Source organism: Heliangelus exortis, chromosome 3, assembly GCF_036169615.1.
Source record: "Heliangelus exortis chromosome 3, bHelExo1.hap1, whole genome shotgun sequence".
Classification (NCBI taxonomy): domain Eukaryota; kingdom Metazoa; phylum Chordata; class Aves; order Apodiformes; family Trochilidae; genus Heliangelus; species Heliangelus exortis.
In genome coordinates, this window is record NC_092424.1 from 89,594,849 (window position 1) to 89,618,525 (window position 23,677).

General features: G+C 36.9%; 1 protein-coding gene across 1 annotated transcript in view; it reads left to right on the forward strand.

Moving 5' to 3' along the window:
* The window catches only part of KHDRBS2 (KH RNA binding domain containing, signal transduction associated 2), a 308,580-nt gene that overhangs the window by 258,643 nt on the left and 26,260 nt on the right, over nt 1-23,677 (forward strand). The window contains exon 7 of the mRNA XM_071741655.1: nt 16,981-17,063. Within this exon, the coding sequence (XP_071597756.1) occupies nt 16,981-17,063 (83 nt within the window). The remainder of the gene's footprint in view (nt 1-16,980; nt 17,064-23,677) is intronic.

Genomic DNA, 23,677 nt, shown 5'->3' on the forward strand with positions numbered 1-23,677 from the left:
AAAGAAACTGTTTTCTGTGCACCACTGTCTACTTTTATCTTTTCCATAGGAATATACCAGCATGAATTTTGGCTATTTGAAATAAAGTTGAGCAGAATTTAAGATCAGACTATTGGACTGATACAGCTTGGCCAGAGAAAATTGCTTTATGCTTCTAAGGTTATAACTTTTCTAAACAGTTGAAGCCTTTTCTAAACCAAAATTTTTCTCTTGATTTCAAGAGATCATCTGATGTATCATAGACTTGTTAGATGCCATCCAGACTTCTTTCCCAATAATCTGTAAATTCAGCTTTCCACACAGGCCTCTGCCTTCCATTTCCTTGAACTTTGCTATGCAAGAACTTTGCTATGCAAGAACTGGGTAGCTTTGCAAAATTAAGTCATTTGAACTCTGCTTGTTAATCACAAATCATAGTCATTTAGATTCAAAAAGGCTGAGCCAAACTTTTAACCTAAGACTGTCAATTCCACTGCGTACTTAAGCACTGTATCCACGCACCATTTAAATACCTCCAGAGACAGTGACTCAACCACTTCCCTGTGCAGCCTGCTCCAGCTTGACCACTCTTTCAGTAAAGGCATTTTTTCTAATACCCATTCTAAACCTCCCTTGGCTCAACTTGAAGCCATTTCCTCTTGTCCTGTCACTTGTTACTTGGGAGAAGAGACTGCCCCCCACCTCACTACAGCCTCTTTTTCCATACTTGTAGGGAGCAAAAAACAGCCCCCTCTTTTCCAGCCTAAATTGTCTCATTTCCTTCACCCTCTTCTCATAAGAATCATTCTCTAGACCTTTCATCAGTTTTGTTGCCCTCTCTGGACATGCTCCAGCACCTCAATGTCTTTCTTGAAGCAAGAGGCTGAAAACTGAACGCAGTATTTCATGTGAGGATATACCCAGTCTGAAGATTTTTGGAGTTAGGATTTTGCTGCTAGATTCATCTTTTTCATGCTAAGTGCTTTCTTATCTGCTTATCATATGTTAGCAGTGGCAGTCACCTATGGGTCTCAATAAGCAAGCATCGTCCAAACGGCTATATTATGCACACAATGTTCCCATATTCCCTGCATTTTACATTAAGGAATATGTTTCTCTCTCCTGAAAGTTTATTTATAGTTAGTTCCTTCATTTGCTATCTTTACAACCTGCAGTCTCGATGCATTTTGTGAATTATGATCATAAGTTACATCTATTTATATTTGATGGGGTTTTTTCTCCTTTCTGAAGCTAAAGTTTGCAGGTGTTCCTTGGAGAAATATGTGAGACAGTTAAGGTATAGTCAAATTACTTGAGGCAATGTTACATTTTGCTGTGCTGCAGTTTTCCTTGGCTAGAATTGTCAGTTTCCTGGCTGCCATCAAGCCAAATCTACAGGAAAATGCAGAACTGGAACTCATTCAGCAACCTGCCTGTTTCTTCCTATGCCAGGGTGATGAGCCTGCATCTCAGGAGGAGATAGCAGGTCTGCCCTCCTACAGGAACAACTTCAGTGACTGCATCTGAGTTTTGTACAAATTCTTCACAGATGATCTCCTCAACCCCAGCACATAGAGCAGGTACAAATATCAGCAGTAAAAAAAAGTAAGGAGTTAATCAAGTTACCTTGGCTAGAGAAAATATTTGTGTATTTAGAAAATCTTTGCAGCTCTCAAAAACATCTTTTTAGAATGAGGAGGAAACATATATCAAAAGTTTATGCAAAATTGACAGTTGGACTTAGATTAATCTTAGTTGATCTTAGAGGTCTTTTTCAACTGTGACAATTCTGTGAAAATTGTCTCATTTTGTTATGCAAGATGATTTGATATAATTAGATCTCAAGCTTTCTATCCATGAGAACAAGAGAATATAAAATTTGTGTAAAATATGCAAGATGCAGTTACAGAAAAGATAGGACTATTTTTGAGGCACAACATAAGTATCTTACATTGGACATCCATGATAATTAATCACACACGTGCACAGATACTTTCCTTGTTCTTTGAGGCATTCTTGTGATCCATCTTCATCAGGAAGGATGGACAATGTGTAAAGATGCATAGTGTAAGTTAAGCTTGAAGAACTGCTAAGTGAAATGAATAGTGAGTCTGGAAATTCAAAAAGGAATGTTGAAATGTTACCTGTCAACTTTCTGTATGACCAAAAGGTGAGTTAAAAGCAAGTCTTGTCTGCAGCACAGTTCCTCATGGCAGTTACAAGGCATTTCTCCAAAGCAGCTGCATCTCAGGAAGATAAGCAGGTACAAACAGAAGCAGAAAGGGGCATCTACCTGAGTACATCAAAGAGGTGTCCAGTTGTGCAAAATTTTATTAAGGAGGTCAGACAGAAAGAGACAAAACAGACCACTAAGTCAGTGCTAAAGATGAATTAAAAACAACGTTATCTACTTACCCCACACAACCCCAGGGTTTTTGTTTAAACATGGTTAATAAAATTTATTTTAATATTTGGAATAATTTGTAGGGCTATATATTAGTAAGCTGGACTTTTCTGGAAATCTGATACAAATTCTGAAGAAGCAAACTGACAAATGAGCTAACACATGAAGAAAAAGCTTTTACACAAATATATCCATGAGGTACTTGGGGAGAATCAGTGCAGATTATCTAGAGTCTGTTTTCAAAAACATTAGAGCTCTTTGCAGGAGGCAGTGAATTAAAAAAAGGTCTTCTGAGAAGACTGTGATTATGTTATGTATATTAAAGAAATGCTCTTGAAGGTATTAAGAAGCCATCATGTTATATAAGGAATAGTTTTCTCATGGATTTAATTATTGAGTAACAGATAAAGTTTGTACAAATCCCACAGTTTTCCCATGTATGGAATGCTATAAATCCTATGAAAAGGAAGCATTTTTTCCACACAGGAAGTAGCTTTTGGAGTCTGTTTCACAGTATGTTACAGGTCCAAAAATACATTTAAATTCGTTTCTAAAAAGTCAGTGCAAACAATCTTGAAAGGTAGGTCCATCACAGTGGATACTTGCAACCATTGACATAGGAAGTCTTTACACTACTGTAGTTAAAAGTCAACAAACTAACTCTTAGACTATGTCTGAGAGATCACCAGTCCTTATTTATTCTAAGCTGTATTTATTTCTATGCTGTTTATACATTTTCTCAAACTTTTTTCTAGTATTTGCAGTCGGAGACAGCACACTAGGTTAACTGGAGCTTCGATGTAGACCATGAGATCTTATCTTATATAGGGTGGACAGTTTTATGTCACACTGTCATTGGTATAACCTCAGCTGTCTTACTAGATTAGAATAAATTGCAGTCACAAAAATACATTGAGGTGAGCACTTTCGTTACATGTTTTTCTTGTGGACATGATGGAAAATGACAGCTGGTATCAAAATGGCGTGTGTGGTACATGTGACCACCCTGCACCTTAGCTTGACCTTGACTTGGCACACAGGAATTTTCAAAAAATATTTATCTTTTGTGGTTATTGTCTTTGCTGAGACCTAACCTAGTGGCTTCCTTACAACAAAACATCATGGCTTAGATTGCTTTTGAAGATATTTTTTTCTCAAGCAGACTGCTTCTCCAGAATAGTCCTTGTGTTGTTTTTTTGACATCTTATGATAATGTTGTCTGACATACACAGAAACACAATGTTTAACAGCCCTTGTTTTCATAGTGATTATTATTATTATTGGTAGTGTTAGTGCCTAGATATCTTCTCTTAATCTCATTCTAAGGTCTTTGGAGGGAGAAACAGTCCTTGTTTTTCCTTTATTTATTTGTTTGTGAGATTTTGCTTTTCCCATATGTTTTCTTAACAGCTTCTATTTACCTGAATAAAAGGCTAGAAATTAGTCTTGTATTTTTCATTTCCAGATCTTTTAATTTTTGTTTTATGGTTATTTTAAGTCTTGCCTAACCTAAATGATTCTACGTGAGAAACTTAAATTCTACAGGCTTCTGCTTCCTCCAGACTCAGGTTGTTACTTTCATCCTTTCTAAGCTCTATCTTAAAATCGAAATCAGTATTTTAAGCTTTTGACAGCCTAGTTCAGCACAGAAGACCTTAAATTAAATTTGTAATAAAAAACCAAGCATACCATTGGCTGTAATCACTAGCTATACAAGGCAGAATGTTTCCAAGAGTGATTTCTAATAATAAGCACCTAGCGCAAGAGGTTATAATTAAAGTTTTAAAAAAACAAAAAAAATTGGATGTGTTGTCCTATTAACCTGGCAAAGGTACTTCGAGGCTGATTTGGTTCCAATGGCTGGAACAGTGCATAGTAGACATCAACAGAAATAATACTTTATTTTTTAATAGGGACAATGATCCTCTCTATAGCATAGCTTAGCTAACTGCTGAATTGATGTTTCTATTAGAACATGCCTTAAAGCAATAATTTGAATGTATGTTTTTGTTTATTCTTCCTTTCATATTTAGCATCTAGCACCATTTTATGATTTATCTGACTCCATTTAAGTGATCCTGATGAATATTATATACAAGAAATATCTTTCCAGCTCACTAATATTGATTAGCAAAGCTATTGTTTGTAGGTTTTATTTTTAAATGGCTCCCTTGGGTGCTTATGACTAAAGAGAAGAGTTCAAAGTGGTATTTGAAGAAGAAAGGAAATCATGATAATAACAAAGTGTAAAAAAGTAAAGTTAGAATATTCTGTAGCTTAAAGGTGATCCTCTCTCATGAGGATAACTGACTTCATTGAAAAGTCTTTGCTGATTGAAGTTTAATCTCTAATGATGGTTTCTTTCTGCTCTTCAGTCCCTCATACCTGTTTTCCTCCACTGCTCTTGTTGCTTTCTTCTCTTCTGCCCTGCCATGGGTTGTCCCTCTAGGGTGTCCTGCTGCAACAGCCCCCTCAGAGGTGTAGCTCCTCCAGCACAGAAATCCTTCCAAGAATAAATCATGTATCCTAGACTTAAAATGGTTAAAAGTTTTAATTTTTTTTTTTTGTTATTGATATACCTAGAAACTGAACAATTGGTATGACCTTTACTTCCTTCTCAACTCTCATACCTCTTGCTTAGGGAAACAATTTTTTAAAAAATATACTTATTCACTGTGGAGCCTGGACATCACTAAATATACTAAATTTTCATCATCCTGCAATCCTTGTTTTTTTGTTGTGGTTCAGAACAACAAAGGTCAGAAAGGCAGCCTGTACCTTTTATGTACTAGTGAAATCAGATGAGGAATTGTTTTGACAAAGTGTAAAAGAATAGTGTGTCTATCAAGTTAGCTGAAAACCATTCAGAGCATAAAGAATAAGTTTGAAAATTCATCAGTTATGAGCTAAAGGTAAAGTGCTATGAGGATAGACTGTAATGAACAAAGCTCATGAAGATAGAAATGTATTTCAATGCAGTTTAACAACATCTTTTTGCAAAAATAAGTTGCATGTTCTAATCTGATGTAAACCTCTTACTGTTGGCTGGACTTCTAAAAATTGATCTTAAAGTTTGAATTGGTAAAGCTCTTTTAGATGTTATTTGTAAAAGTTTTACTTATAAAACAACCTTCCCAGTATTATCAATATCTGATCTCTTAAAGCTGATGTGAACAAGAAATGACTCAGACCATTTAGGACTGTGGAGATGTGATCCAAGTAATTCTGAGATTTTTTTCATTACTCTCACAGATTTTCATTTTGCTTTTGAGCTTATTAATTACATTAATTATTAACACTTCTAAATTCTGTTTTCTGCTCATAACAGGGGTAATAATTATTAGTTATATCAATGATTTTCTTGAAAGTGGGATTCTCTAATATATTAGGCAAAATCAGTATATTTATACTATTAATGCAGTTGTTTAGTTGCCATTATTTATAGCAAGGAGCATATCACATTTTTAAAATTTCTGAATACCAACAGTTACTTTTCCCAGAATAAGAAATGCAAAAAATTCCCACTTATTTGTTTTTCTGGTTTTGATGCCTCTGTCCATGAGAATTTTCTCACTGTTTTAAGGAGGAACTACACTTAGCTCAGCAAATAGCTTATTGTTCACATGCTGTAGCCTTATAAAAATACACCAAACAAAATGATGTTCCTACCACGTGGACTGAACAATCCAGGAGACAAATTAATGATGCAGAAGAATAGTTTTCTACCTTTTGTTTCTATGATCAATTCTACTTTCTATGAAGAGCAGAGAAGCTGATTCAGGAAATGGAAAAATGCAGTGGTTTTGCTTTCTCATTAAAAAGGAAGACAAAAGCAAAATATGAAGTAACACTTCTATGTGCCAAAATTAACATTCCAAAGGACATTTAGAAGACTACTTAGAAATAAAGCCTTTTTAAGAGATATTATGTACTCAAAGATCAACATTTATGTCTTAGATTCAAAGGCATTTTGAGGATGGAAATCAAGAACTTTAAAAGATTGCTACTTCCAAAAATTTTCTGTGCTAAAACACTGTAGTTAACATCCCTATTGCTGTGTTATTGAAACTGGATACAGCATGCTTGATTTTTGCCCAGTTATGAGTATATAGATATAATTACAATTTACAGACCTGAATGTTCTCCTGCAACTAGGAAACTAAGGAATAAAGGGTAGGTGTAACTTCCTTACAAAATGCCAATGGAGGATAGCATAGTTTTACCTCAGTGTTCTGTTTCTCCTCTGAGACTGTTGACATGCTGTAAAATAGCAAGATACAGCTCAGAATAATAACCAGACCATGTATTGCAATCTAAAACTTCCTTTTCCAAGAGTATGTCTCAAAACCACAGTTGGATATTCATGGTTTCTTTGGCAATCTCTCTTTCCTCAATTAATCTTTAAAACTGGAAAAAAAACAACTGGGTCAGAGTACCAATATCACAGAACAGCTTTAATCCTAGTGGCTGCAATAGCCATTCTCGTTACAAATATAGCTTCAGGCTGAAATAGGAATCAGGCTTAATAGGAAGTAGGTTTGGCACTTCACTGGAGTCTTGTGGAATTGTGCTCTTTTGGAAAGAAAGAAGTGGTATCAGCTGTATTTGTGGGCAGACTGATCAAGATACATGTATTAGATATTCTTGGGGCATGCCAATTGGCTTATAATGTTCCTGGATGATAAGTGGAGAACTTCTGTTTATTGGGTACTAATTAGGCATTAGTAGCACACAGTTGTTGAGCTCTTTGGTTCTTCCAGGTTTAAGCAGCTACAAGCCTACCCCATAGAAAAGTTTTAGGTACATAAATCTCAAAATCTCAGGTTTTTCCAGACTTCAGAGGTATTGATGGTTAGCATCAGTTTTGGAGAATCAATGCTTGATTAAGACAGCTCCTAACTAAAAATGCTAATGTAGCTACACCCTTCATCTCACAATTCAGGTTCTGTTGGGCTGCCTGGGCATAGGTTCCAATGCCATCTGAGGCACCCTACCACTATCAAGATGTCCATAGGAGACCAGCATCTCACAGGACTTGAGATCTGCCCTGTCAGACCAAAAGGCAGAAGCTGGGCAGGATATGTTAGAATGTCTAAAATGGCAATAGAAAAACTACTCACAACTGCCAAACTGATCTCCTAACGTCTGCTTTATCACCAGATGTGAGAAACTTAGTTTTCTCACTGGCATCAAAATGTGTTATTCTTAAACTTGACATCTCCTCTAAATTGTGCTTCTGTTGTTCCAGAGGCACGTATTGGTTATCCCAAAGTACTTCAATTTAAACTTTCTCATATGGATTTTTTCTTAAACCTAAACACTTTTTATTGTCCATTGCACTGAACTTCTGCACTCCACATCTCGAAACAGTAGTACCCATTGGATCCCTAGACACTAGTGATGGTAAAATGGACAATAAAGATGTTCCTTTTAATTTCTGAAAGGAATGTTTCAGTTCTGTCTGGCTGCTCCTGTTTTCATGTCTGTGTTGACTGCAAATACATTCATCAGTCTGGCTTAAGATCAAAACTGATACAACTTCCTTCAATTGGCAAGGTGACTACAATTTCAAAGTTAAGGCTTGATCACCAATGATGCAATACTTTGTTTTTTGGATTATTAATAATTTAGTATTATTTTAGTGATGCTTGCAATTAAGTGCTCTAAAAGTTACACATGATCCTGAGCCACATTCTAGGCTTCCCAGTTGTTTTCTGGACCCAAAGAAATGAAAGGGATTTATGGAGATGGGGATCTTTATAACATTTCTATCAGGATTTGGGGGTTCTAGCTTGTTGCTGTGTTATCTGCTGGTCAGTATATCTTTGTCTGTGGCTTGCATCTGACTTTGAATCATTATATTTTAATAATTTTTAAATTAAAATGGAAAAATGTAACAGACATCAGGTATTACTGAGAATATTGAGCTGAGAGAATATATTTTGCTGGTACAGTGACATATATTTAGTCATATGGAATAAAGTTAGCAGAGGTGTCTGACACAAAGATCTATTATGCTGTCAAACAGCCTCCCAGGAGAAATGGTGGAATCCCTACTACTCCTACTACTGGAAATATTTAGAATTTGATTAGAGAAAGCACTAGAAATTGTTCTGAAAGGACCAATCATATTTGACAGGAGCTCCTAATAGATCATCTGTTCTCTCCAGCTTCTAATTTCTCTAATTGCATGCTTGAACTCAAGAGAATAAAATTTTAAAGACTGCCTCTGAGTATCTCAATAAGTATTAACCACTTTTTACTGTTTCGCTCATTATTATATTCACAAATGGGAAGTCCCATCACATTCTATGTGTTTGCTTTTAACTATACCGGATCTTTCTGCAATTAAGGTACACAAATGTACTAATTAAGTTTTCTTTTACCTTTAAAACCAAGAAGAAAATTCTACATTACATTTAATCCTTGCATTTTATACGTCATGCTAAACCGTATTTCCTACTCTGATAATGTTAGAAAATTACTTCTAAGAAGATGCTGTGAATAGGCACTCTTTAAATTCCTGTACACTAAAGAGTACACAGTACCAAGAAGAATTTTCAGGAACATTTTCAATCAAATGTGATTAGCAGCAGTGCAAATATTGCTGGTTCTACTATAAGAAGCACTGAAGCACTTGATAATAAGTTTGTCAATGTCATAAGCAGAAAAAAAAATAGTTCATCTCTTCTTTAAATCATAACATTTATTTTCCTTTTAAAATCTGCCTATGTTTTTCACATTGTTTCATTATATCAATTCTTCAAAATTTAAGCTTAAATTAAAACAAAAATTGGTCAATTCAGACATGAGTTTTCAAGGGTTGGAAAATAAAAAATTCCTTGGAATTCCCAAGCATTGAAGACCTGGAAGTTTCATTTCCCAAATTATTATTATAAAGTTTAGCTAAGGTTTAAATGGTCTGGCAAGCCAAACTGTTGTGAGTTGCTTTAAACTAGCAATAAGTTGCTAAAATCACACATAGAAGTTGGCAGTCATTAGTAGATACTTTTAATTTCTGTATGCTTTATACAAGAAATCTTAGTGCTTCATGAAAAGATTTTGTCAGCTCTATCAATTATGCAGCAGCTGCAGGGAGAGCCTGCGAGAAGTTCACCATCAGCTTTGCTTGAAATTTTTGAGAAATATTAGTTACAATAAAGAGATAAAAACCACCAGTGGGTGTGCTACAGCCCATCTTTGCTTTGAAGCTACTCTGTTCATTTCAGTTCATGGGGAAAATATATCTTTCATTTAAATGTCATTAATGTGATATATTGTCCCCAGTACAACTTGTTACTGTAATATATTTTCCCTTAACTACTATGTAAAGCAGTACAAATCATCAGTAAAAATAACAATTAAATAATCATTTCTTTGGAGCTCTCAGAATCATAGAGAATTAAAAAACTGCAACTTTTTGCAGATACACAAAGAATATAACCTTGCATTATTTTTCATTTCTACTTACTGGCTACTACTCTACGAAGTTATTTTATTAATATCATAGAAAGAGATGTTTCTGCAAGAGATTCCTGTGTAATAGGAACTGAGTAAAGGATTGATGCTGAGGTTAGGATGCTATTCCATGAGGAGAGGCAATATGAAAAAAAAAAAACAGAAGTGAAATAGAAGAGCAAATGGTTTCGTGTTGAAGGCATCAAGGTTGCAGTTGGGGAAAGTTCAACAATTTAAACAGATGTAAGCAGCAGCTGCTTTTACACAGCTTTGAAACATGAACTAGAATTTTTAATGTGACACCATGAGCACAAGAGAGCTAACAGATTTGAAGGAATAAAAGCATTACTCAGATGACTGTTGTATAATAATAGTAGTGGCAAATTATGCTGTAAATTACAGTCTTGCAAATATGGAAGGAGTGAGAAAAGTCTCATTTCTGTTAGGCTTTCTATTACATTTTCATTCATTATGAGCCAGCAGTGTGCCCAGGTGGCCAAGAAAGCCAACAGAATCTGACTCCTACCAGGAATAGTGTGGCGTGCAGGAGAAGGGAAGTGTTTTTTACCTGGAGTGTTGCATCCAGTTCTGGAGCCCCTATTACAAGAAAGACATGGATGTGCTGGAGTGTGTCCAGAGAAGGGCCATGAGGATGATCAGAGGGCTGGAGCACCTCTCCTGTGAAGACAGACTGAGAGAGTTGGGGTTATTCAGTTTGGAGAAGAGAAGACTCCAAGGAGGCCTTGTTGTAGCCTTCCAGTATCTGAAGGGGCCCTACAAGAAAGCTGGCAATAGACTTTGTAGGATGTCAGAACTAGGGGGAATGGATTCAAACTAGAGGAGGGTAGATTTAGATTGGAAGTTAGGAAGAAGTTCTTCACCATGAAGGTGGTGAGACAGTGGAATAGGTTTCCCAGACAAGTGGTGGAAGCTCCATCCCTGGAAGTTTTTATGGCCAGGCTGGACAAGGCTCTGAGCAACCTGATCTAGTGGGAGGTGTCCCTGCTATTGCAGAGGGGTTGGAACTGGATGATCTTAGAGGTCCCTTCCAACTCTGAAAATTCTATGATTCTATGATTGTGCCCCTGTACTCGGTATTGGTGAGTCCACACCTCGAGTACTGTGTTCATTTCTGGGCCCCTCACTACAAAAAGGACATTGAGTTGCTGGAGTGAGTTCAGAGAAGGGCAGCCAAGCTGGTGAGGGGTCTGGAGAACAAGGCCTGTGAGGAGAGGCTGAGGGAATTCGTAATGTTTAGTTTGAAGAAGAGGAGGCTGAGAGAAGACCTTATTCCTCTTTATAGCTACCTGAAAAGAGGTTGTAGGGAGCTTGGTGCTGGCCTCTTCTCTCAATTGAACAATGATATGACTAGAGGAAAAGGCCTGAAGTTGCACCAGGGGAATTTCAGACTAGATCTGAGGAAGAATTTCTTTACTGAGAGAGTAGTCAGACATCAGAAGAGGCTTCCCAGGGAGGTGCTGGAATCACCATCCCTGAAGGGATTTAAAACCCACATAGGTAAGGTACTTTAGGACATGTTCTAGTGGGTGATACAGATATTGACATAGATTTATTTTAGAGGAGTGGGATGTTGGCAGCTGGATGCAGAGATCTTTGAGGTCTTTCCAACTGTGAAAATTCTGTGGTTCTGTTCCGATTTTCTTTTTAAGTATACCAAGATGTATTTTCAGTATTATTTAGCTGAAAAAATAAGAAAAAATTTTACATCCCAATTTAGGAAAGTACATAGCAATTTCTTGAAATATCTTTAATTTTGGTTTTCTGTGACTGGTTTAGTACTACACAGTTAATCACATTTTTGGCTGCTGCCCTGTTTTTATCTTGCAGACAGGACTTTTAGGAATTCTGGGTGGTAAGCATGTTTAGTTTCACTCATTCTTATTACCCTGGTTTTTTAGCATGAGATTTATTTAAATGATTGAAATATAAGGACATGAATGTTCTTCACTTTGAATTTACAAAATATTACTGAATGTGATTATACTGAAATTTTGGTTATATTTCCATGATTGTGAAAAATGTTCAAATATATATTACTTCTACTATTCAGTTATAAAGGTGTTTCCTATTGGTCCTGTGTGAAGAATAACTCTGAGGTGCTGAAGAGGTCAAATGTGTTGAGATTATTTCATTGGCACTGGCAAGGACATCTTTGCTGGGTTGTGTTAGCACTGTAGCCTCTAAGTCATGTATTGCATGTATGAGGTCCATAACATAGAGCTCCCAGGTTTTCAGTTTATGAGTATTCCCATTTGAATTTCAGCATTATTTTTGTTCTCATCTTGATGCATATAGTGCCACTCTACTTACTTCGAGTTAATCTCCAAAACACTTGGTGAGATCTCACTAGTTTAGGCGTTTTATATCTTCAACAAGATGGTGATAACTAGTTTCTCTTTTTTCTGACCCTGAAGTTACAGTTGAAGAATTCAAGGCCAGACACGATAACAGTGATACATACTTATGGAGTAATTTAGTCAGGATTTCAGTTTCTAAGCAGAAAATATGATTCTGGGAATCCTTGCTCAGCAACAGACTAACATCCCATGAGTGAGATGAATCAGTGAGATTTGTCTGCTGTAACTGCAGGTTTTCAACACTGAATAATCCAAATCAAAAATAATTACAGTTTTTACCCCTCTTCATCACTGGTAGAGAGAAATTGCCATTCATCTAAATTACATAAAATTAATGTATTGATATGTGTTCTTCTACATTTGTTCAGAGCTACCCCCACCTTAGAACAACTTGGGGAGTAAGCATTGAACTCATCAGTGTGACTGTGATGGAAGGCAAGTCCTCCCCCTTTCAACACTCTGGAGAGGATCAACCAAGCTCATCACTTGCAAACTGCTGTGAACACACAGTGACAGCATAATCTACCACTTTTATCAAAGGAACAAGTAGAGAAGGAGGTGACAGTAGTGAAGACCCAAGTATAATATCTGTGATCTCCTCTAAACTTTGGTTAAAATCTCCATGTCTCTGTGACAAGATTTAATCACCTTAAATACTCTGCAGGAAAAAATTTCAAGATTCATTAAGCTAATCAGGCAAAATGACTAGCCAAAGGTGTGTGTGGAATGAGAAGGCTTCCTAGGTGTATTCCTCTATTTTCTCTTCTGTTTCCTATACAGTACAAGGAGTTGGATTTAAGTTTTCCCTTAGTTGTTAGCATTTCCTTAGATGTAGGTGTGTAGTCAGCTGTATGCCAGGTTGTCTGACTTAAGATCTTCTCCGACCAGAATGCTGTCTGCTTGAGATGCAGACAGACCCATCCATCCCCATGTATCATTCACAGCGTTCCAGCTTGCATCCTGGGTCTCTGGATGCTTCAAAATTAAGCTTAGCAGCACTGATTTTTCACAAGCTCAGCTTTCTCTGAGCAGTAAATTTCTTCAAACAATGAACTAACTTACATACTTAAAGGTTAGTTACCTAAATCTAGCACATCCATCCTGGGCTCCCTTTTTAGCAATTGGAAACAAAGTTCTCATTTAGAGAGCAATTCAACTTGTTCTCTAATAGGTGTCAAAAATGTGTGGGATGAATCACCCTCTAAAAATGTTTTATTTCTACCCTGTGACTCTTACAAGAATCTACCACTAGGTCAGTGGTAGACAGCTGGCTTCTAGAGCCAGATAAGGTGAAATGGATGAGTGAGAGAACGTGGATGTGGCCAAGTTGTAACAAAAAAGAGAGTAAGGCAGATTTATGGAAGGGTAGATTTATGGAAGCAAGAAGAAATTAGTAGAAACTGTGCAAATGCCACCTTACTGGGGAATAACTGGTTTTACTTTGAGTTACAATTAGAGGTTGATTTTTATACCCCTCCCTCCTCCTCTGGGGTACAGTACTGATTTTTGTGTACTGCTGGATGTGGCTGATGAGAAGCACTACCCTGGTTCTTGGGCTGCAGACCTTTTTCTTGTTCTCATATTTGTCAAGCAGAGCACAGAGCTGCATAACTCACTTTACTCTGACTTATTGGTTTTTGTGTTTTGCCTTTATTTGAAAAAAGGTTATTTTGCTACTTGAGAAAGATTTGGGCTATCTTCTCGAAAAAAAAAATAATTAGTTTTTACTTCCTTGCAATGTACTTTATCATCTACTACCAAAATATTGTGAGTATACACCATTTTTCAGAGCATGCTGTGAAAATCCTCTTTCCTAAGGCTATTCAGAGACGAGAGAATTTAAACTTGGTGCATTTGAGTGAGAGCTGCTGTTGTTTGGAATAGGGCTTTAACATTAAATAAGAAATTCATATTTGAAGAGATCAGATTGCTTGAGATTCTGATACCCATAGTACTGATGATACTTATTTTGTTTGTATTTCAAATGTTTATTTCAGCATATGAAACTTGTCCAGAAGTAAATTTGAATAAGTAAAATAAATCTTTCTCAGTGATATCTTTGGTGCCGAATCAAATTGATACTTAACTTTTTCTCAGGTAGCAGAATATAAGCATTTATTCCAATCATGTCCCTTTTATCTTCTACACACCTTTTTCCACTGACTTTAATTTTATTTTTCAGTGGTGAAATAGTGTGTATTTGTTTTGGAAGGGAGTCTTTCCAATGCTATTCTGAGTTTCTTCTAAGAGCTTTTCCCATCTTCCATTTTTGGGGAAATACTGGTAAATAATTCAAATATGATAACTTTCAAATTAGTCTTTTCTTGAATTGGGCTGCATTTAAAAATTTTCTTTAGTTTTTATTTTTGTTATTTTTAACTCTAAACTTACCAGAGCTCAAAATCATCCATAACTGTTTATAAACATTGTTAGCCTCACTGCTCCTCCATATGTGTATTTCTGTTTCTTTATCTCCAAGATGTATCATTTAAAGGCCAGAGCAAATCCTAGTCATTGAAAGACTCACTTTCCTCTCCCTAACACAAAATAATGATTTTTTGTTGTTGTTTTTTAAGGATCTTTTATTAAGAAATACCTGAGCTAGTATGTTACATAAATAGTTCACCTGTAGGATGACAGGGTAATTCTCATAAAGGTTGCCTCAAATAAGGGAGAATTAGCCGAAAAATACTTTTTTTTACTAAAGATACATTTTTACCATGCCTGCTTTCCAGCCATTCCATTTGAACCATTTGCACTGTGTTGACCTTCTCTGAGCCCTTAAGGGAGGTGGTTAAAATCTGTAATGTGAACCTACAGAAGTGTCAAATACTAACAAGTGTTCTCTGCCCTGCTGGTGCTGAATGTTGATCCACCTCAGGCATCAAGAAACTGAGAGCTAATTTGTAATTGTTGCCTTTCCTGGTCTCTGGGATGGTGGGTGAGCATGCTGAAATGGCTTTCCTCCAGCTATTTGACTTCATCTAGGAACTTGCATCCCCCTTATCTTCAGAGTAGCTGGATCCCACCCAGTAGCATACTAATCGATGTTACTAACATCTGTCTGATGTGGTTCATTGTTTCTATCATCCTGTTCCCAGAAGGAAGATTGTGTACTTAGCCATATGTGTTAAATATAGTAGACTGCAGGGTATGTGTTCAAATGTACTTTTTGCTGTGAGTATATACTACTGAAGGCAAGTCAGATTGGTGCACTTAAACCTAAAATGGAAGATGATGAGGTTTGTGTGGACTTCAGATTCTTCGAGAGGCCATTCCCTAGTCTCCAAATGGAATCCTCCTCTCATCCAGGAAAGCTTTCCCTTACTGCAGGCTGAGACAAGTGCCCAAGAAGGTGAAGTCTGCACCCTGTCCTTCCTTCAGACCCCACCCACACTCACTGCTGGAAAGGAGACTAGAATAGGCAAATTTACTGTGCTTGACTTGGGGAGATACCAATGAATGCTTTCTCCTTTTTTCTTTAGATTTGGAGTTCCAGTAAAGTCCAGTTCACTACATTATGATGTTTAATTAGCAGAAATAATGAAGTATCAAACTAGCATTGTACTTTGTGTCATTTTGGTAGTGTACCAGAGTGAATGTTTATTGGACTTGTCTTATTTCTGAATTGGCCCAAGCTGCTCCTTCTACCTCAACCAAACTAAATTTCTGATAGCTTCTGGAAAAAATAAAAAGACTTGCCTTTGCTGTAATTAATACTTAGTCAAAGATTTTTAAGCCACCTGTTTCCTGTAGAACTTCCCATAGCAGGAAAATAATCTTGTGACTAAAAGTGGCTCCCAAAATTCATGGAGAAAAAAAGGTGTTTTTCCAAGAAGTATTTCTTGCCTACTCTTTTGTCCTGCCATATGAAAAAGAAATAATCACCTGATTATTTATTTATTTATTCTCTGGTTCCTGAGTACTCTTTAGTTCAGAAGCAGCTACAGTGGATCATAATTGCCCATGGCTCTCTCAGTAGAAGATACAGATGAGATGAACCACCTTCTGAAGTTACTTGTGTCTCGAGCTTAGGCAGAGTGAGCATTTGTCTGAGCCCATCAGTTAGGACGCTTAAGTGGGAGGAACCTGTGTTAAAAAGTTCATTAACTTGCCACAGAAAAGCATGGCTACATAAAGAGTGGGATGCTCAATGAAGGAAAAGGTGATTCATATAAGTTATTTATAAAAATCATAACCCATTACTTCCCTCATAAACAAGCACAAACCATGTTTCTCATAGGTTTGTGTGTGTGTGTGTGTGTGTGTGTGTGTGTGTGTGTTGAGGGGGGGGTGGGGGGGGGTGTTGTGACCGGACATTATGATCTTATCACAGTAACATTCTTAATAATGTTGTACAGTCAATGTATTTTCCCTGCTATTTGTTCATTTCACCTATACATATTTATGGAAGCATTTATATAGCAAATTCCTAGGAAATTATTGTTCTCATTATCATTCACCAATCTTAAACATAGATCCCACTGAAGCACTGAGGTTCAGACCATGCACCACAGTTGCACAAAATGCACATTTACTATCAATGAATAAGATGTGTACTTGAATGAGTAACTGTTTTTTTTACCCTTGCAATGTACAAGTTTTTCTTCATGGTGAGTCTCAATTCTCATCATTAGGCTGTGTTTTATATACTATAGGGCAAATATAACATGTATATATTGATGCACATTATTTCTACAGCTTGATAACATGCTTTGATTTATCACAGTTTTAAGCTTTGTTGTTCTGATTTGCCCATAGGGATATGATGATGGATATGGGGGTGAATATGATGATCCAAGCTATGAGGCATATGATAACAGTTATGCCACCCAAACGCAAAGGTAAGCATTTGTAATTTTACATTCATTTTTCAAAGAGGAGTAGACTTATTTCCTTTCAGCTTTTCATATAACTTTTGTTTTATTTTGCATATTAAATTCTACGAAATCTCACAGTACTTTAAAAAGTTGTCAGAAAGTAAGACTAATGACAGAGTTTGTATGCAGAAGTATTCAGATGGCACAAAAGTGCAAACAGACATACTTCTAAATTTTTTGCAAATTAGGTGTTGGTTTTTAAAAAAACAAGTGATTGCATAATGCTCCTGTATGATGTCCTTTTGAGGCTGTTTGCAAAGTTGCTTCTTTTTTCCTTTTCTAATGCAAAGTTGCCATGGGCGCATCGTATTTATGGCTTTTACAATGTTTTGGGTAAAACACAAGGAAATTTCTTGAATAATAATAATGATGATGGTGAATACCTGCCAGTGGTTGGCATTCACCAGCAAGTTGAACTATGGAATGTAACTGCATGCCTGAAGTAAGGCTGAAACTCTCTGTTGTCAACCCGCTACTTTCTCAGTAACTCTTAAAATTCATATAAGCAATCAAGTTTGGAAAATTTATTTTATATCCTTACTGTGTATGATAACTGGGGAATTATATTCACATCTGATATGATTCATGTCACTAAAATGAGGCAACAAAAATGATCGCTTTTCATCTATGTACTCATAAGCCACACATGCTCAGGTATTAATTCCACAGTTGGTCCGTGTTTAGTAAACACAGAATGAGATGAGTCAATGAAAGAGTGCTTCAGCCAATTATGCAGAAAATGCTCTTGTGGGTTGCTAAGAGTAGATTAAGATTGTGGAAAGGCAGATGAAATTTTAACAAGAAAAGACATAGATTTTAACTGAGTTACTGTGATTCTCACTGGGCAAGAAAGCAATGTAGACATACAGAGTTTTGCTCTCCAAACACCAGAGGACCTTAAATTTGCTTTGTGTTTAACCATCTTCTTTGTTGAATGCTTTGCTGCTGAAAATGCCTGTCAGTATTATTTTCAGCTCCAGAATTGATGTAGTAAGTGGCATTTGAGCTGATAAAAAGATACTTTCTAACTATTTTTATAACCGGTGAAGTATATTGAAAAGGATGTATCCCAGCTAAATGTGACCTCCCCATCAAGTATACTTTAACAACATTTAAGTAATTAAACATTAGGAGCTGTACCATCACATCATTGTGTAGGTAGATATTCTGGTTGTCAAATACAGTCCAACTTTTTTGAAAAGAATTCAGCCCATCATTTCCTACAGTAGTGAGTTGTCACTGGAAATTATTATTATTGCTTTATATCATTTGAATTACCCTGTACTGTCTTTGCATGTTGACATCCCAGGAAACTAAGTGACAAGTATATCACCTTTATGAGGAGAGTATTCTAATCAAGATAGAAGTGCTGGTAATAATTTGACTCAAGAGTTAGATAATTTTGGCAATTAGCTGTTAAATTTAGTATTCAGATATGTTTTGTACTAACATAAGCTACCCCCAGGATACCTAATCTATTTAAAACATGCAGTATATGTCCCTTTTTTAATACATGGCAGGACACACAGTCATACTTGTTGACTGTCTCTGAAGGCAACAGCTAGTCTATTGATTCCAAAAAATACACTTTCACAGTAACACACTACTCATTTCAAAGATTTAAAGAACAAATGGGCCATTAGATATGCAGTCTGGATTTCTGTACCTCATCGGCCTTCACAGAAATGCCTCCCTACTGAGCCAAAATATTACAGTACAATCAAACAGCATAACCAAAATGTTTGGTTAGGTGTATAGGTGAAAAAATTTTCTCCCAATCTGAGATCTTGGTTATTAGTATACTCCAGTCACACAAGGAAGACATATCACGTACACACCCAAAAAAGAACATAAGTTGGATTAATTCAGAGTATTTATTCCTCTCAGTGTGTGATTTACATTAAAAATATTAACAAAAGCATGAATGTTTGTGCTCAGAAAAAATCATTTTACTGCCCTCTGCAGGGACTGACTGAAATTCTGAAGCAGGAGACAAGAAAAAGTTGTAGTCAGTGTCTTAATGCAGAGCTCCAAGATTCATGATATGGGCAGAATTTCCACTTGCTATTTATGGCTCATTAAGGAATGAAGAGTTCTTAAAACTCTTTTCTAACTGTCTCACCACACATGTTTATAAAGCTTTACTCTCATCATCGCTTCACACTGAACAGTGTGTTGGGAGGAAAATGAGAAGGGGATGAGGAGAGATGTGATGGGATTGACAGACTGAGTGGCAACTGTGTTCATCTTGCGTTAGAGCAGAGCACAGGCTAAGTCATTGCCTTGTTCCCCTACTCACCCAATACACAGGGCGAAGTTACTGCTTGGGTGGCCACCTACCACCATCCCTGTTACATACACTGTTATCTTTCAGATTTTTTATCTACTTCCCATTTGCTCAACAGAGGCTTTCTGACCATATAGATTCCTTTTGGTGGCCTTATTTCTCATTGCATAAGAGGTCTGACCTAGACTTCTTTATAAATTAGGTTGTGCCAACAGAAGAAAAATTGAGCATGGTGTCAACACACCTGCCGCTATGCTACACCACAAGATAATGATTTAGTAGAAGCTCCACAAATACCCAGTCCCAGGAACATCCTGATGCAAAGGGAGACAAACACTGTCCCTCTGTGCAAAATTATCTGAAGGTCTGTACTAAAGGTCAGGGATAGCATTGCAGTCTCAGAAATATATTTTGCGTGGTTATTTCTCTAATGAACTCTACCACTGCAACCCTTCCAGACAAAAAGCTCTGTTCTTCATAACAGCAGTCTGGTTTTAGACTGAAAATAGGGGGATGGGGTCTCTTGTGGAAGAGACCATGACAGAGTCTCTGGATCAGACTGGAATGAAACTCATAATAAGTGTGCAAGGCTGAATGAGCAAAGGGGCACTTTGAAATGGACACAATAACCAGCCTGGTAAGCCTCACCTGTATCTTTCTATATTTGGTGAGACTTATTTTAGGAAGGAGAGAGTGATGGGTTATGACACTTATTGCTACAGTCTATATTGCATGATGTATGTCTTCCTTTAACTGACAGAAGCTGTATTTCTAAAGCTACTTTTTTTCATTGTCACCTTCCTGTCCCATAATGATGACCCAGAACAAAAATGGAATTGCATGACAAAGATTTAATTGAGCAACTATCTGCCTTTCCCAAATGTGTCTCTAATCATTATTTACAAGACTACAGATTTAGCATAGACATTTAGAAACATTGCTCATTTCATAAATTTTCTCATACTGATTTCAAAATACAGTTTTTAATGTAATTAAAATGAAAGCTTTGTCCAGTGCCAAAGAGAATGAGGAGACAACCATTTCAGTGGGCATGGGAAGACATCAGATTTGACATACTTCCCATAGGCAATGTTGCACTCCACTTTGAATTTCTTCAGAAAACCTCTTTTTCCTCTCCCTCTCCCTTCCATGCAATTTGAGGATGGCTTACAGTGATGATAAATACCTCTGCCTGCCCAGACATACCAAGATTTTTTCAATAGTTGTTAAATTTATAATGCTACTCCCCAGGCACTTGGCAGTCAGGCAGAGATCACTCAAACCCTTCCTGCCAGCTAGATTTACCTCCTGAACCTCCAGTCTGACAACTTTGGTAAAAACAGAAAACCTAGACATGCTATTCAGAAATACCAATCCCATTCTGAATATGGTTGCTATGCCTGGTCCTCACCATTGCCTGTTCACGTGTCAATGGAAAGTTGCAGAAGAGAGGTAAGGGAAAGATTTAGCTTGATGTTCTCAAAATAGCAGTGTCTCTTCTCATCAACTGGTTAATGTCTTGGTACTTAAAAGCATGTAAGAATATTCTGATTGTCTACATTATAATTAAACCAAATTACTGTCACTGCAGTTTACCCCAACTCATCCCTCACCTGTTAGCCATTACATCTGATGCTGCCCAATTTCCATTGCTCAGGTAGATGTCATTCCTGTGCAGACCTTTAAAACTTGTCCACTTTTTGATGATTCTTAGCAGTTCAAGCACTCTAATATTCTCGAGGGCTTCTTACCTTCATGTGCTATGGGAACACGTGATGGCAACCATTCTTCCTTTCCATTCCCACTGCAATATTGATTTACAGAAATAAATATGGTATTAACAGGGCAACAATAAATCCTATTAAACAAAACTCAAAAATGATAGAAGTATCAATTTCCAAATCAGCTGTAATGCAGATGATATAGGATAATCCTATTAGTTTTCAAAATTTAATACACTTTTACTTTCTCAGCAGGAACTTTTAAGTCTGTTGAACCACCAGAACTGTCCAGGGTTCATGAGCTGTATCACCAGGAGAAAAGGGTGAACTCTTTTGTGAAAGGAACAATATCTGCCTCTCACTCAGAGGTCGGTAGGGACTATATCAGACTATACCACATGCAATGTGTTGTCACACTCCTCAGCCAAGACCAAAAGAATAATTTTGCAGAAGTGAACCCATTGCTGTTGAATCAGCTGAGAACCCTGTTGGCCAGCAGAGCCATATTTACTTTGCTGCCACATCTGGAGTCATGTCCGCTGAACTTTGTGTTTCTGACAGCACCTGCAGTTTCATTTAAAGGGTACCATGTCTCTCAGCCAAAGGATATAATATAGAAACCTGGGACTGGTGGGGTGGTCATAGAACAAATAAGGAAGGGTATGTTCTATTAAATCCATCTGTGTATAACCTATCCAACCATATGTGCTGTAAACAATGGTGCCTGACAGGAAAAAGCAAAGAAATTAAATGATTGTCCATTGAAGCTTAAAATTTGGGTTCGATATAATTTTCCTGTTCTGCAGTGCCTGGCATGAACAGTCACACATCAATCAGTTCTGATTTTTGTGAACAGGTAGCTGGCATATTGGCGATGTCTTCCAGGGCTTGTTTGTTGCTTTGTCTGGCTTTTGTTCTGTCTGGCTTTTGTTAAAAACATAGTTCAGCTGCAAAATGAGATGCTGAGTGGGTGCTTACTAAAGAAAGAAGAGTGATTGCCATCCTGGGCTCTAAATAGACACAAATACCTGAAAATCTGTAACATGCTGACAAGAAAAATAAATAAGCCAGTGAAAAAGACATCTGGAAATAGTGCAAATTACTACTGTTACAGATGTCATCCCACAGTGACACAGGCCTTCTCATGACATATCTTCATCTGTGTTGTGACTGCAAGATGACATAGGTAAAATTTCTCTTGCCTGCCTGGATGCAACTCCACTAGTGATAGCAACCCAGTTTTAGGGCATTGAAGCAATTCTCAGCAAAATACTTACCATTACTCTTGTAAATATTTTATGTAACACTATAGGAAACAGTCTCTAGACACACATTCCATGCTGGTATGTGGATCATTCTGGGACAATGAGTTCTTCTTAGTCTGTCAAATGCACACTGCAAACCCACCCCGCATCTGATATAGAAACAACTAAACTTCTGATGCAGAAATGCATCTTATAGCTCATGCCATCTCTGAGCTTCCTCTAAGAAGTTAATGGTAATACAGAACCTAAATCTTAACATAAATATGGCTTTAATATGTCTGAAATTAATTTTAAGTTTTTTCGTGATCTGGAAACCTATACACATTATGTTAGGTAGCTGCCAAAATGAAGTTATCTTAGAGGATTGAAGAAGAGAGGAAGGAAAACTGCAGTGTCAGTGAATTTCAAGTTGACTGGCATAGCCTTGTTCTAGCTAAATTATGTGTAATTCAAATTAATATCTATGGTTCATAACTATAACTGTGGTATAATGTGAAAATCTATTTGGCTTCTGTTTCACGATTCTGGTAAGGAGAAATGTAATGAGAAAAACAAGTTGCAGGGTATATATGCTGTGTAAGTCCACATTCCTGCTATGGAATAGTCCCTCTGACCATAGTAGCAGCAATGTCTCAGTAGCTGTATATTCATAGCAATACCTCTCAATTCAACCTGTAATAAGTTCTGCACTTCTGATTCACATTCATAAAATGAATTCTGACCCTTTGAATATCTCAAGAGCACATTCGATCATTGTGACTGAACAAGATACTGATGTTGAAAGGAAGTTTTGTTTATTTTTTTTTCTATTGTTAAGTTCCTGATGTCTACTGTACAGCTTCTATTTACAGCTCTTTATTCTACAGCATAAGCTGGTAGTACAGGGGATTTAGGGATCACTTGCTTATTTCTGATCTGATATGTGGGAAAATAACATGGACCACAGTTCATCCTGTGTTACCTGTGTGGCTTATAGTACAATCACTTCAGTGCAGAGACATGCTATAAAGTGATTTAGAAAGTAAAGCAAAGAATATTTTATCCAGTTGAATCTCCAGGAATTATTTACATCAGCAGCATGTATTTGCTTGAGCTCCAGTTCATCCTAGTTACCCTTGTTTGACCTCCAGATATCAAGACTTTGTATGTGTATCTAATTCCAAAGATGTCTTATTCACAATCACAGCACTGCTAGTAAAATAACCCTTTCAGACTAATACACTTGTGAAGACCACAATACAGAGCTCTTTTTGATGGACTCTGTCCAATGGACTATTCTTCTTCCAGGCTTCTTTTCATTCAGCA